This window comes from Juglans microcarpa x Juglans regia, chromosome 1D (genome assembly GCF_004785595.1).
Source record: "Juglans microcarpa x Juglans regia isolate MS1-56 chromosome 1D, Jm3101_v1.0, whole genome shotgun sequence".
NCBI lineage: Eukaryota > Viridiplantae > Streptophyta > Magnoliopsida > Fagales > Juglandaceae > Juglans > Juglans microcarpa x Juglans regia.
This window is the reverse complement of record NC_054594.1, coordinates 36,436,924-36,449,170: the sequence shown is the minus strand read 5'-3', so window position 1 is coordinate 36,449,170 and position 12,247 is coordinate 36,436,924. Positions and strand designations below refer to the sequence as shown.

The 12,247-nt window shown below is 36.3% G+C and overlaps 2 protein-coding genes across 3 annotated transcripts; both read left to right on the top strand.

Annotated features, from left to right (window-relative positions):
• The first annotated feature begins 5,127 nt into the window (after nucleotides 1–5,127).
• On the top strand, nucleotides 5,128–7,238 carry LOC121235364 (plasmodesmata-located protein 2-like). Of its 2 annotated transcripts, XM_041131718.1 has the most exons (4): nucleotides 5,128–6,382; nucleotides 6,583–6,690; nucleotides 6,793–6,840; nucleotides 7,145–7,238. In XM_041131718.1, the coding sequence occupies exons 1-3, from the start codon at nucleotides 5,599–5,601 to the stop codon at nucleotides 6,798–6,800; spliced, it is 900 nt and encodes a 299-aa protein (XP_040987652.1). In that variant the 5' UTR covers nucleotides 5,128–5,598; the 3' UTR covers nucleotides 6,801–6,840; nucleotides 7,145–7,238. The 2 variants fall into 2 exon arrangements, with proteins under 2 accessions (XP_040987652.1, XP_040987649.1); XM_041131715.1 differs by having other exon boundaries at nucleotides 6,793–7,238.
• Nucleotides 7,239–9,288: 2,050 nt separating this feature from the next.
• On the top strand, nucleotides 9,289–11,180 carry LOC121238880 (putative pentatricopeptide repeat-containing protein At5g52630). Its single transcript, XM_041135954.1, has one exon. The coding sequence runs from the start codon at nucleotides 9,371–9,373 to the stop codon at nucleotides 11,102–11,104; it is 1,734 nt and encodes a 577-aa protein (XP_040991888.1). The 5' UTR covers nucleotides 9,289–9,370; the 3' UTR covers nucleotides 11,105–11,180.
• The last annotated feature ends 1,067 nt before the right edge of the window (nucleotides 11,181–12,247 follow it).

Below are 12,247 nucleotides of genomic sequence, written 5' to 3'. Positions count from 1 at the left end.
TGTTGTATACACGACCTGACATTTGCTTTACGGTTGGATTGGTTAGTCGTTATCAGAGTAACCCAATACCTGTTCATTGGCAAGCAGTTAAGAGGATTTTTCGATATCTTCGTGGGACAACAGACCTTGTTCTTTGCTACCAGGGTGGAGATATGAGATTGAAGGGTTATAGCGATGCTGATTGGGCTAGTGACAAAGATGTGCAAAAATCCACGACGGGTTACCCATTTATGCTTAGTGGAAGAGCTATTTCTTGGTGTAGCAAGAAACAATCATGCATTGCTTTGTCCACGATGGAGTCAGAGTACGTTGCTTGTTTAGCAGCCGTACAAGAGGCTGTTTGGTTGAGGAGATTTTTCCAGCGCCTAGAGGTTACAGCTCTTGCAGATAAAGCCGTTAAGATATACAGTGATAGTATGGCAGCTTTGGCATATGCCAAGGATCCCAAATACCATGGCAGAACCAAACACATAGATATACGTTTTCATTACATTTGAGATGTTACTGCACGAGGTGAGGTGATCCTACAACATATCTCTACTAGCAAGATGGTAGCTGATCCTCTCACTAAGGCTACTAGTAGAAATGTTTTCCAAACATATGTTAGGAGTTTGGGACTTCATCAGATTTGATATATGTTGTATTAAGGATACCTTAGACTTTATTGTATATTTAACACTGTAAGTATCTATTGCAGTGAGATTATTGTGTTTATCTCATATTATTAAATAATTGATACTAAGTGAAAATCACACATTATAAAGAAGTCACCAGACAAAGATCAGTCCACTCACATGGATGATCACCTTGGCGCTTGAGTAGCAAGCAAGATGAGACAAGTTGATTACTTTGGCGCTTGGAAAGCGAGCTAGTAAATATCTTAATGCTTTAGAATATTTAAGATAAATTTAAAGAATGTCGCCTTAGCTTGGCTAAGATGAGACTTACAAGAGTTGTATATGAAGTATTTGTACAAATTCATAAAGCCTGATTAAAGCGGAATATGAGATCTTAGACAGGTGATAGATGAGTGACTGTGCTAAGAAACTCAAGTTAGAGCGCTTTTGTGGCGACTAGACTAAGATTCCGACGGCGTTTGAATGTGACAAGCCCAATTAAGTAGAAGTTTCATCATAACATACATTTCATACTATTTGTGCTGTAGACGACCATATGAGGGAGTGATTTGATGGGTCCCTGCTCCATCACTATGTGAGCCCTAATAGATCATTAAATGATCTATGCATATGCCCTTGAACCTGGAACTATGTCATGAAATGAAAACTTGATAATTGCTACTTTAGCATGTTTTCTTAAGGCCACGAATAATACAGTCTAGCGAAACATGTCTATGAAAGCAATCAAGTCTAATTGAATTGACATGAGCGTCTAGGGAATATTGTTTAGATCCTTACTTGTTATTTTATGTCTCATAACCCGGGCGATTGTGTCGTTTTGACTCGATATAATCATGAGCATATTATATATGTGAGATCAAGAATTGCTTTGAGTTATAAACTTGTGAGGGATTAAGGACACTTGATCTAGTGAGATAAAATAATCTGGGGCATAGACGAGATATAATGAGTGATGTACTATGTTAGTATGATGGTGACTTAATATAGTACTCCTACCCTTTGTCTTCTCGTCAGGTCGCACGCTTCATTTTCTGTATGAGGGATAATTGATTGAGAGAATATAATGAGATTGTTAATGGATATAGCACCCATAGTGAACTAGTGGGAGATGTTGGTAATAGGTAAATCCCATGACCAAGTGGTGTCCACATGGGTGGGGAAGTTATTTGTTAACTCCCCACCACTATCACAACTCAATGTAAGTTATTTAACTTCCACATATTTAGAGAAGTTAATTAACTTATATGCATGTCTCTTCTAAGATAAGAGAACGTACATCATTTAGTTGTGTGAAAAAAAGAGTCCTACAAGAAGACAAAAACTCTCCTCTCTCTCTATCATCATTTTTCTTAGAGAAACCATCTAGATCTCTTGATCTTGAAGCTTTGAATTTTGTAGGAGACTCTAGTAGTCTCCTAAACGACGTAGAAGTGTAAAAAACGAAGTGACGTGGGCTGTAAGACGAGTAAAGATCCGACCTTGTGGAAATTCCGCTCCTTGAGGTATTTCGATTTAACTTTTATTTAACATAACTTTACAATTTAACGTACCACATTAAGACACGTCACTTTATGTATTTACTTTTATGTAATTCTTTTACAACTAAAGTATTTTTCTAAAAACAATACAAAAACCTTTTAACAACAATAAAAAAAATGTTGTGTCCTACTCATTTCAATGTAGCCTCTGGTTGTTCTAACAATCCACAACTGTTTGGATATTGGACAGAGAAAATGGTGCTTTTCGTTGCTAATGCGACGGCATAAGTTATAACCAGCTTTATTAATTATTGAATTATATGTTCGATTTTTATTTTTATTTTTGTTTACGGAAACAATGAGAATTAAATATATTAGAAATTTGGGAGAGAACTTTCTATTTATTTTTAATAGAAAATTCAATAAAAAAAAAAAATGCATATCCAAAGGTACATTAAAGTCTGAGTTCATCTGTATGCAAGAGGAAAAGGAGTGTGAGAAAAGTGGCACTGACTTGTATGGTGAATCCATGGTTTCTTCAATTTTTTATCGTCCTTTTGTACCGAATTATTACTTACTTAATGCTCACGTAGTCCTCTCTTTCTATTCTATGGTGCTTTCATTTCTTTTTTTTTTTTTTTTTTTTTTTTTTTCTTAAAGAAATATTTATCAAGACTTCTACTTAACACTCCCAAGAAGAAAAGCTTCCAATCATCTTCCTCTCAGCACAGTCTGAAACTTGCCCACCAAGTCCGAAGTCAGGCACTTTCTTTGTTGAATTAGCTTAAGATTTTATCGAAATACTAGGATTTAAAATCATAAAATAGAGTTATTTTATTTTTAAGTGGCGCATTATTTATATTATTTAAATAATAAAAATTTGATTATATGATTCAAATTTTAAAATTTATTTTTAAATTAAATTATACCATATAAAAATTTTAGTATGTGTGCTTTAGACATGGACTTGATAATATTATTTTTATAATAATAATTATTGTAAAACCTACTAATTTTGATTAGTGTACCATTTATAAAAGAGTCTCTCTACCGAGACCGATAGTCTATTGATAATAAATAAATAAATAAATAAATAAAGGATGCACCAATATGTGCAAATCCTGTGTGGTCTACCTAGCATTTCTCTTTAAAATAAAAAAAAAAAAAAAAGGCAATCATACTAAGGATCGGTCGTGTATATACAAACAATATTTTACCATCTCTTGGAATCTATTGGGATTAAGATACCACCAACTTGATGCATATCCAATGATGTTAAGCAAGATCTGGCTTTTTATTCAATAATAGTCAGCCACGCGGAATGTTTGAAACAAACAAAGAAAAGAAAGAAAAATAAATAAAAAATGATACTCCACATTTTAATTCTCATCATCTTCTTATCATTTTATGATGTGATATTAAATGATTAAATATTATTATAATATTACATTATAAAATAATAAAAAAATAAATAATGAATAGATTTTTTTAAAAATACAATGCCAACATAATGATATCCGATGCCAGTTATTGTCTTGACACCTAATTTATTCTTCCAAGCCATTAATTTCAATGCCCCAAAACTGAGAAGAATGGCAAGAGGACGATAAAAACAAAACAAAATACAAAAGCAGAAAGCTGGAAGAATCTCACTGTTAGAAGAATGGCTAATACTGCTACTACTACCATTGATATAAAACGACAGATCATATATAGTAAAACAAAGAAATTAACTGGTTTTTGTTGTCCAGTACTGGCCATTCCAGAATGCCTTCTTTACCCATTGAAAGGACAACCAAGTAAGATTTGCAAACCGACAAAATAAGCTTATTGCACTTTGTACTCTTAGTTAATTACGTAATGTATCATTTAAATTAATAAAAATTAAGTTTTGCAACCTAATCTATCTAAATTCATATATAAAATATAATAAATAATTTAATTTTTTTAAATTTTAAAATAATAATAATATTAAAAAATAATATTCTAATAATATTTTATTTAACTAATCTAAAATTATCTTATCTCATCTCACTATCCAAACTAACACTAAAATATTTGATTGTGTACAGTTAGGATTATATTATGTCACTTTTGACACCCGTTAAAATGTATTTATAATTTAGGATGTACCTTGAAAAAATAAATGAGTTTTATTACACATTATTTTCACATATAATATATTATATTTATATTTATTTTTTATTTTTTTATTTTTTTTAAACTAATTAAATTTTTTTACTTATTATTTATATACTATATATTTGATAAAAAAAAAATATTAAAAATTAAAAAAATTATATATCGTACTAGAATGATGAATACAATTTTTAAAAAGAAATTACGGTCTATTCAAATTTGAACCTTTCTTACGCCTAAGTCAAAGTTGAAATATTGACCTTTGCCAGAAGTGAATCAGAAAAGATCTAGAAATAAAAGATCTACTTCACCCAGCTTTCTTTAATGTCTATCAACCCAAATGTGCCAGATATGTATAAATCATGTACTTGTCGTGAGGTTTTTCCCCTACTCACGTGAGAATAAAATGGTAAGTGAATAGTTTATAAATAATAATAAGATGGTTTGAATTGAGTATTTTTTAAATTTTAAAAAATAAGATAAAAAAATTAAATTAAAATATTAATAAAATTAAAATATTATTTTATAATATTATTTTTATTTAGAGTATTTGAAAAATTTGAATTATTTTTTATTTTTTATTTGAAAGTTTAAAAAATTGTAATGATTAATTTAAAAAAATTTGTATTTAAATTATGTTTAGAAATATCATAAGATGAGATTGGAATTTTGAGGTAAAAGCCTCACCTGTTTCTGGACTCCTCCCAAACCCCAAATTCCCAATGCCTCATGCACAAAGCTTTTACAAAATTGATTAACTTTTAAATTGAGATTCAAGCTTCACTTAAATTGATTAAAAAAAACAATAATTTCAAATCATAGCTTAAGTATTTTGTACATCAGTCAAACTTCATGCACTTTCTTCCCACAAAGTCAGATTCCTTTCCCTTCACAGTTCACACCCTCCAAGTCCTCACCTTCTTCCTTCCTTGCATTGAGAATATCTCTTGTAAATGTAACCATTAGTATACATATTCAAACCATTTTGTTCTCATTCTCTTTAATTCTTTAAGAAATATTACGTTATTAAATGCAAAAACGAGAGTTCACTGTTCCAAAAAAGTTTATTATTATTATTGTATACATGTATGCCCAGCAATTGTACGTTGTACTCTGGAGAATAGGAAAATCCACGTCCCTCGCCCTCTCTTTCTGCTCATCTAAAGAGATAGGGATGCCCAAAGGAAAAGTAAATCCCAAGCACCGCATCAACAATACCGAAATCCAAAAACTTTTCAGCAAGAAGTAGCAGAAATCGACCCAAAGAGACGATCTTTCTCTCTCAGTTTAAACCAAAGCTTCCCGAAAACATGCCATGATTTGATCCATCAACACGACCCCAAATGGGTTTCCCTACAAAACCCTTCTCCTTTTTCCTCTTCTCTCTGATTTTCTTTACCAATCTTGAGCTCATCCCACTTGTTGAATCTGCTTCTGACTACACAGCCTTGGTCTACAAGGGCTGTGCAAAGCAGGCCTTTTCAGATCCGACAGGGGTTTACTCCCAGGCTCTCTCAGCCCTCTTTGGCTCTCTGGTTTCGCAGTCTACAAAGGCCAGGTTCTTCAAGACGACCTCTGGCAGTGGCCAAACCACCATCTCTGGTCTCTTCCAATGCAGAGGCGACCTTAGCAACACTGACTGCTACAACTGTGTGAGCAAACTTCCTCAAATGGCTGACAGTCTGTGTGGCAAAGCCATAGCCGCCAGAGTCCAGCTATATGGCTGTTACGTACTCTATGAGGTTGCGGGGTTTACTCAGGTTTCAGGCATGGAGTTGCTCTACAAGACCTGTGGAACCACAAACGTGGCCGGAAGTGGGTTCGAGGAAAGGAGGGACGCTGCGTTACAGGTGTTGGAAACCGGCGTGGTTAGCGGACACGGGTTCTATACCACGAACTATGAAGCCGTTTATTTGCTGGCCCAGTGTGAGGGGGATTTGGGGGACACAGATTGTGGGGAGTGTGTGAAGAGCGCTGTGCAGAGAGCTCAGGTTGAATGTGGGAGCTCCATTTCAGGCCAAGTTTATCTGCATAAATGCTTTATTAGCTATAGTTACTATCCTAATGGTGTTCCCAGGAGATCATCTTCATCCTCCTCCTCTTCTTCTTCTTCATCATCTTCTTCAGGTATGTAGTTTCTGCTCAACCCCGACTTTAAAGTTAGAATGATAAAATTAGTATAGATCTCTCCGACTGTGCATAAGTTTACGAGTGCATCTGGCTTTTTAGCTTTTAGTGCTGAGTCAGATTAGTGGTTTTCTACCGTTTAAGCATTGTTTTACTGGTGTATAATAACGTGAGATAAGTTTTAATCAATGTCGGGACAGGAGGAAATACAGGAAAGACAGTGGCTATAATATTAGGAGGGGCAGCAGGAGTGGGGTTTCTACTAATTTGCCTACTGTTTGCTAGAAGTTTGATGAAGAAACATGATGGTACGTACATATGTGGAACATGAGGTAGATCTACCCTTTATTTTTTGTTCTGTTTTTCCTGGTCCTAAGGCTGATACGGCTGGAATGTGTTATTTTGTGCAGATTTTTGATAGGTGATGGTTTTTTGCAAAGAGGCAAATTACTTTTGAGGTAGATTCTTTCTACAATATTATTTTTTGTTTTTTTTGGTTAAACGACATGGGATTTTGTGGCCAAGATAAGTGCAGAGAGAGAGAGATAGAGAGAGAGAGTGTGTGCGCGTGTGTGAGGGTTTCTTGACATTCATCATGTTCTTACAGTTTGGTAAAAAATTGTAGAAAAGCAAGAAGAAATTTTCACAAGAATGATGATAGCCTTACCAGGAATGAATGTCTGTGATTTTGTGTTGGATCATGGATGAAGAAAACAATTTTCAGTGGACTTAATTAATGGGGATTCGGTCTTGTGCTTGCAGGATCCCTCTAAAGCCATGTGGGGGTGTTTGTCTCTTTTCGCTCTTCTCTAGATTAATGCTTCTCTCTATTTTCTTCACAAACTTTATGCTTTTTAGAAAGTTGCAACCTCTCTCTCTCTCTCACGCTCCCCCACACGCATTTTGTCTATTTATTAATTCCTGCTTACAATGACACTGACTAGTTTGTTTTAGATCAATGTCATTAATCAGTCACTTTCACTAACTTTGGCTTTCCATTCCATCACCACCTTAATTTGAGTGTCACTCAAAACTGAGGGAGATAAATTTTGGTTCTCTGTCATAAGGTTTTGAGGTTTTTTTTTTTTTTTTGCGGAACTTAGGAGTTATGTGTAATAATATTTATTGTATATCAAATCTTGTTTAATATTTGATAAAATATTGTAGAATACATTTCATATATCCATATACCTGACTACAGTTTTAAATGACTTAGAACCGGTTTGGATTGACTCATTTTACTACTATTCATAAATTTTAACTCATAAATTTTATTATTATTTATAAATTATTTTAACTCATCTCATCTTTAAATTCAAATCAATGGAAAAGGAATTTTACGTTTGTCATTAGGGTATGGGATGTTAAAATTTTAGCATTGATGAGATGAGTTCAGCAAAAGGCATGCAACAATTATTAGTACGAGATTTCTTAAGAAGAGACGTCTGCATTCACCAAACAATGAATTAGGTCTAGTTTATTTTTAAAAAATATCTTATCTCATTTTATTATTATAATTTTTTTAATTTTAAATTTTAAAATAAAAATAATATTAAAAAATATATTTTAATAATATTGTATTTAATTTTTTAATTTTAATCTTAACTCATTTCATCTAATCAGTCCTTAAATGGTTTTGCTTCTTTGTTTTCTCTCCCTCACACGAGATACATTTCGGGCATGCATCTTGATATGATATTTAAAATCTAATACGAAGAAGATTATGATGAATGATGCTCTTTCTACATGACTGATAACCATGTGCTACTTTGTTTCCCTCTCTTAAAACATGTTGAATCTTCCATCCGTTCCTTGTTCTGAAACAGCTTCTGACTTCCTGTACAAGGCTTCCATACCACAAACAATCCTCCTCATCACTACTAACTGCCTTTGTCACCATCTGGGCATCCCCTTCAAAAATCACATTTGGAATATTGAACTCCAAGCATAGCTCCACTGCTCTCCAAAGTGTCATAATTTCTGCAACTACTGGATGGGAAATGCCTCCGCTCATACTCAAAGCTACCTGCACGTCGCCTCTAGAGTCCCTGACCATCAAACCAACACCCATTCGATTGCCTTTCAGTGCCTGCCATCTGGTTTGTTTTCTCCTTTCACTAACAATCGAACAGCTGTTGTACACGTTATCGATGTAGCAATGATGGGTCAAAAGTCAAAACTGAGACGCTCCCCTTCACAAAGTCTGTAGACAGAGTGGCTGTGGGTCCTATTTTCTATTTTTATTTATTTCTGGTTTAAAATTGGGTCGAGGTGCTAAAAAGCCCACAACTTACTTACGTTTGTGGAAAGTGGGGACGGCCCAAAACTTGAAAAAAGAAAAAGAAAAACATCATCATCCAAATACACAAGCATTTGCTAAACCAACAAAGACACCGAAGACGATAAAACAAGCACACTATAAAGTATAAATGATCAGCGGAGCATTTTAGACCAACAATGTTTTGCACATCGAAGTAAAATGTTAAATGTAATTAAAGAAAAATTTACAAAAAATACATTTATCTATATGCGTGTTTTTTATGTGTTAAAAATTAAGAAATTTGAAATTTGAATTACCAAAATAAATTTTATAAGTAAAATTGTAAATAATTTAAAATTCAAAATAAAAAAAATTAACAAAAAAAAAATTAATAAATAAAATTGTAAATATATATAGCATTACTTCGCATAAATTTTTTAATAATGCTATTCATTATCTCAACTTCTATTATCTTATGATATGGTAATAGGTAATTAGAAATTATTTATTACATTTTACTTGTAAATTTATTATTTAATGATACATCATGAGATGATGGGAGGATGATAGAAGTTGAGATGATGAATAGATTTTTTCTAAATTTTTTAAAAGAAAAAATGTTGACAAGGATACCCCGCCTGCCTCCGTATCAGTTTATTTTACGAGCGCGCACATGACACGCCAAAAGTCTCGCATCCTCCATCAAGATTCAACGTCAACAACATAACATGAACGACCACCTAATATTAGAGTCCCAGTCCCATCCAAGCCGAAGCCGAAGCAACGCCACCGACCCACGCGTTGTCCACGCTCAAGCCATCGTTGCCGCCAACACCGACCGCTGTGTCTACAACAACCTCATCACTCTCTACTCCAAATCCGACCTCTTGTCCTACTCCCTCCGCCTCTTCCACCAAATCCCTTCTCCCAACGTCGTCTCATGGACCGCACTCATCTCCGCCCACGCCAACTCTATCCTCTCCCTCCACCACTTCGTTTCTATGCTCCGCCACCCCACCTTCCCCAACCAGCGCACCTTTGCCTCTCTCTTCAAAACCTGCACTGCGCTCCCTTCCTTCTCTTTCGGCCTTGGCCTCCACTCTCTCGCGCTAAAACTCTCTGTCTCTAGCGAGCCCTTTTCTGGGTCCGCACTCGTTAATTTCTACTCTAAATATCGCTTACCCAATGAAGCTCGTAAGGTGCTCGACGAAATCACTCACAGAGATGAGGTTTGTTATTCCGCGATTATCGTGGGACTTGCACAGAATTCACGGCCCTTTGATGCGTTATCGATGTTTGCCGAAATGAGAGCTTGCGATGTGGCGTCCACGATGTATAGTGTCTCCGGCTCGCTTCGTGCAGCCGCAGAGGTTGCTGCATGGGAGCAGTGTAGGTTACTCCATGCCCATGCGGTTGTTACGGGGTTAGATTCCAACGTGATTGTGGGTAGTGCTCTGATTGATGGGTATGGAAAAGCAGGTTTTGTTCCAGATGCTCGGGAGGTTTTTGATGAGAATTTTCCGGTGATGAATATCGTGGGGTGGAATGCATTGATGGCTGGCTATGCACAGCACGGAGATAACAACATGACTCTCCATCTTTTCAACTCAATGGAAGCTCGAGGGCTTGTACCGGATGAATATAGCTTTCTAGCAGTCCTAACATCGTTTTGCAATGCAGGTTTGGCTGTTGAGAGTGAGCAGTGGATGAACAGGATGAAAGTGGATTACGGTTTGGAACCGGGACTAGAGCATTATACGTGTTTGGTGGGTGCATTGGGACGAGCTGGTCAATTACAAGAAGCTGAGAGGCTTGCAATGACTATACCTTTTGTGCCGGATGCTGCAGTGTGGCGGTCACTGCTATCCAGTTGTGCATATCACGGTGCAGCCGAGATGGCTTGGACCATGGCTAGAAGGTTATTGGAACTTAACCCTCATGATGACTCGGCTTATGTGATTGCTGCCAATGTGTTATCAGTTGCAGGTAGGTGGGACGAGGTGGCAGAAGTGCGGAAGATGATGAAGGATAGGGGGGTGAAGAAGGAAGGTGGGAGGAGCTGGGTAGAAGTGCGAGGGAAAGTACACGTGTTTTTGGCCGGGGATAGAAGGCATGAGAGGACAGAGGAAGTATACGAGAAGTTGGCAGTGTTAATGAAAGGGATTGAGAAATTAGGGTACGTGCCGGTTTGGAAAGAGATGTTTCATGAGGTAGGGGAAAGGGAGAAAAGGGAAGCTCTTTGGTATCACAGTGAGAAATTGGCAGTGGCTTTTGCAGTGGTGAGTGGAGCTGCACCACCCGGTAAGGCACTAAGGATTGTGAAGAATTTGAGGATTTGTAGGGATTGTCACGAGGCATTTAAGTATTTTAGTAGAATTTTGGAGAAGGAGATTGTTGTGAGGGATGTAAACAGGTATCATAGATTTTTATATGGTAGTTGCTCATGCGGAGATATCTGGTAACACTTGTAGGAGATGAGCCATCTAGCATTTTTATTGTCACCATTCGACGTTCGCTTATAAAGATTGTTTTTACGTAGCGTCTGATGAGTTCCTTTTATTGTTAAAATGCTCTTGCAAATTGTAACATAGGTATCCCTTCAGGAAGTCAAGTCATTTCTATGATCCAAGATTTTTTTCTGCTCTTAACGGTGGATGATAAATCCCCTCGTTCATGGGTTAAGCAGAAAAGCTTTTCTTGATAAGCAGGGCGGGGTACCAAAAAGCTAAGAAAACCTGCGGTGAAGGACCAGTGCTAAATCAATCTACCTGAAAGAACTCTTCGCATTTCAGCTCAGAGACAATTGGCAGTGGAAGTTGTGTTAAAGAGGGAACTGGATCCCAGATAATCAGCAAAAATGCTTTTCAAGAGACGATCACGAATTAAAAAAAAATGGACCTGGTTAAGTATTTATCTTCCATGAGCATAAAATGGAAGTACTCAGACCAATGACTCCATTCCAACTCTACCTACGATCGTCTCCAAGCTTCAGACTATTGTCTCGGCTAAACAGCGAAATATTTCTAAAGCGTCTTAAGCCATAAAGTTGAATGCCTAAACAAAATGAACGTGCCAATTCAAAATGAAATATAGCCCTCAATAAATAATGGAACCTGAAGGAACGATAGCTCACTATACCGCAAAACATAGAGGCACTACTCGGTCCTTCAGAGTTCCGACTTTTGTATCTCTAATCAATCAAGCAAAATTCTTAATAGATTTAAACAAATTGTTCATTGTTGGCATGTTTTTCTAGCTAAGGTGCACAGACGAAGACTGACTTAGATGGAACTCTTATCGTCTCTTTATGGGTACAACACTTGCATGCGCGCAAATTCGCGGATGAGCCAAAGCGTAGTTCGAATTTCAATGTCTTCCAAGTTCGAATTTCAATGTCTTCCAAGTTCCAATCACAAAGCACCACAAAGAATAAATCGTTTACAGAATTTCAAGTACAACTCCCATTGCAAATCAAATACGTCGATGAATCCAATTTACAGTCTATGGTTATTACAAGATCTCGAGAGGGGGGGGGGGGGGGGGGGGGGGGGGGGGGACCCTTATGGTCTCCATCATACTGCAATGAACACGTTTATCGAGTTGAC

What these genes read in the sequence shown, in the direction of transcription:
- LOC121235364 (XM_041131718.1), top strand. Translation starts at nt 5,599, where the DNA reads ATGGGTTTCCCTACAAAACCCTTCTCCTTTTTCCTCTTCTCTCTGATT. An exon ending in TTCTTCATCATCTTCTTCAG is followed by an intron (nt 6,383 to 6,582) that starts GTATGTAGTTTC and finishes ATGTCGGGACAG; the next exon opens with GAGGAAATACAGGAAAGACA.
- LOC121238880 (XM_041135954.1), top strand. Translation starts at nt 9,371, where the DNA reads ATGAACGACCACCTAATATTAGAGTCCCAGTCCCATCCAAGCCGAAGC.